At 54.1% G+C, this 966-nt stretch overlaps 1 protein-coding gene across 1 annotated transcript; it reads left to right on the forward strand.

The window, feature by feature from the left end:
- The first annotated feature begins 207 nt into the window (after positions 1-207).
- LOC132363844 (ferritin light chain-like) lies at positions 208-654 on the forward strand. The gene has a single exon (XM_059919538.1). The coding sequence runs from the start codon at positions 208-210 to the stop codon at positions 652-654; it is 447 nt and encodes a 148-aa protein (XP_059775521.1).
- Positions 655-966: the final 312 nt, after the last annotated feature.

Raw genomic sequence — 966 nt, forward strand, 5'->3', positions numbered from 1 at the left:
GGGCGCTGGGCAGTCCCCCCAGGTTTGTCTCTTGCTTCAACAGTGTTTGGACGGAACAGAGCCAGGGTTGCCCCGTGCTTCCCCCCTCCAACTACCCTCCAACCTTTTTTCCAGTCGCAACCTTCGGAATCAGCCACTCAGCTATCCTCGGCCTCCAGGCCCAGCCAGCACCATTTTTTGAGCTTAGTTCCTTATTACCGATTAAGCATGAGCTCCCAGGTTCGTCAGAATTATTCCACCCAGGTGGAGGCCGCCATCAATCGCCTGGTCAACATGCATCTGCGGGCCTCCTACACCTCCCTCTCTCTGGGCTTCGATTTTGACCACGACGATGTGGCTTTGGTGGGCGTGGGCCACTTTTTCCTTGAAATGGCTGAGGAGAAGCACGAGGGCACCCAGCGTCTTTTGAAAATGCAAACCCAGCGCCACGACAGTGCCCTCTTCCAGGACGTGCAGAAACCATCTCAAGATGAGTGGGGCAAAACCCAGGATGCTAGGGAAGCCGCCATTGTCATGGAGAAGAGCCTGAACCAGGTCCTTGTGGATCTGCATGCCTTGCACTCTGCCCACGCAGACCCCCAGCTCTGTGACTTCCTGGAGAGCCGCTTCCTGGAGGAGCAGGTGAAACTCATCAAGAAGATGGCGACCACCTGACCAACCTCTGCAGGCTGGCTGGTCCCCAGGCTGGGCTGGGCGAGTATCTCTTCCAAAGGCTCACCTCAAGAATGACTAGGAACCTCTGAAGCCCACCGACCTTTGAGGAGCCCCTTTGGTGTCAGGGCTTCTGCCCAAAGCCTCTCTCTCCAGCCACTAGGCAGCTTTTTAACCACCCTGGAGCCCTCTCCCAAGACGTGGACCAAACGGAAACAATAAAGCTTTTTGCGGCAAAAAAATAGAAAAAAGAAATGGAGTACTGATACATGCAACATGATTAACCTTGAAAACATTATGCTAAGTGAAAGAAGA

The sequence above is a fragment of the Balaenoptera ricei genome, chromosome 3 (assembly GCF_028023285.1).
Source record: "Balaenoptera ricei isolate mBalRic1 chromosome 3, mBalRic1.hap2, whole genome shotgun sequence".
NCBI lineage: Eukaryota > Metazoa > Chordata > Mammalia > Artiodactyla > Balaenopteridae > Balaenoptera > Balaenoptera ricei.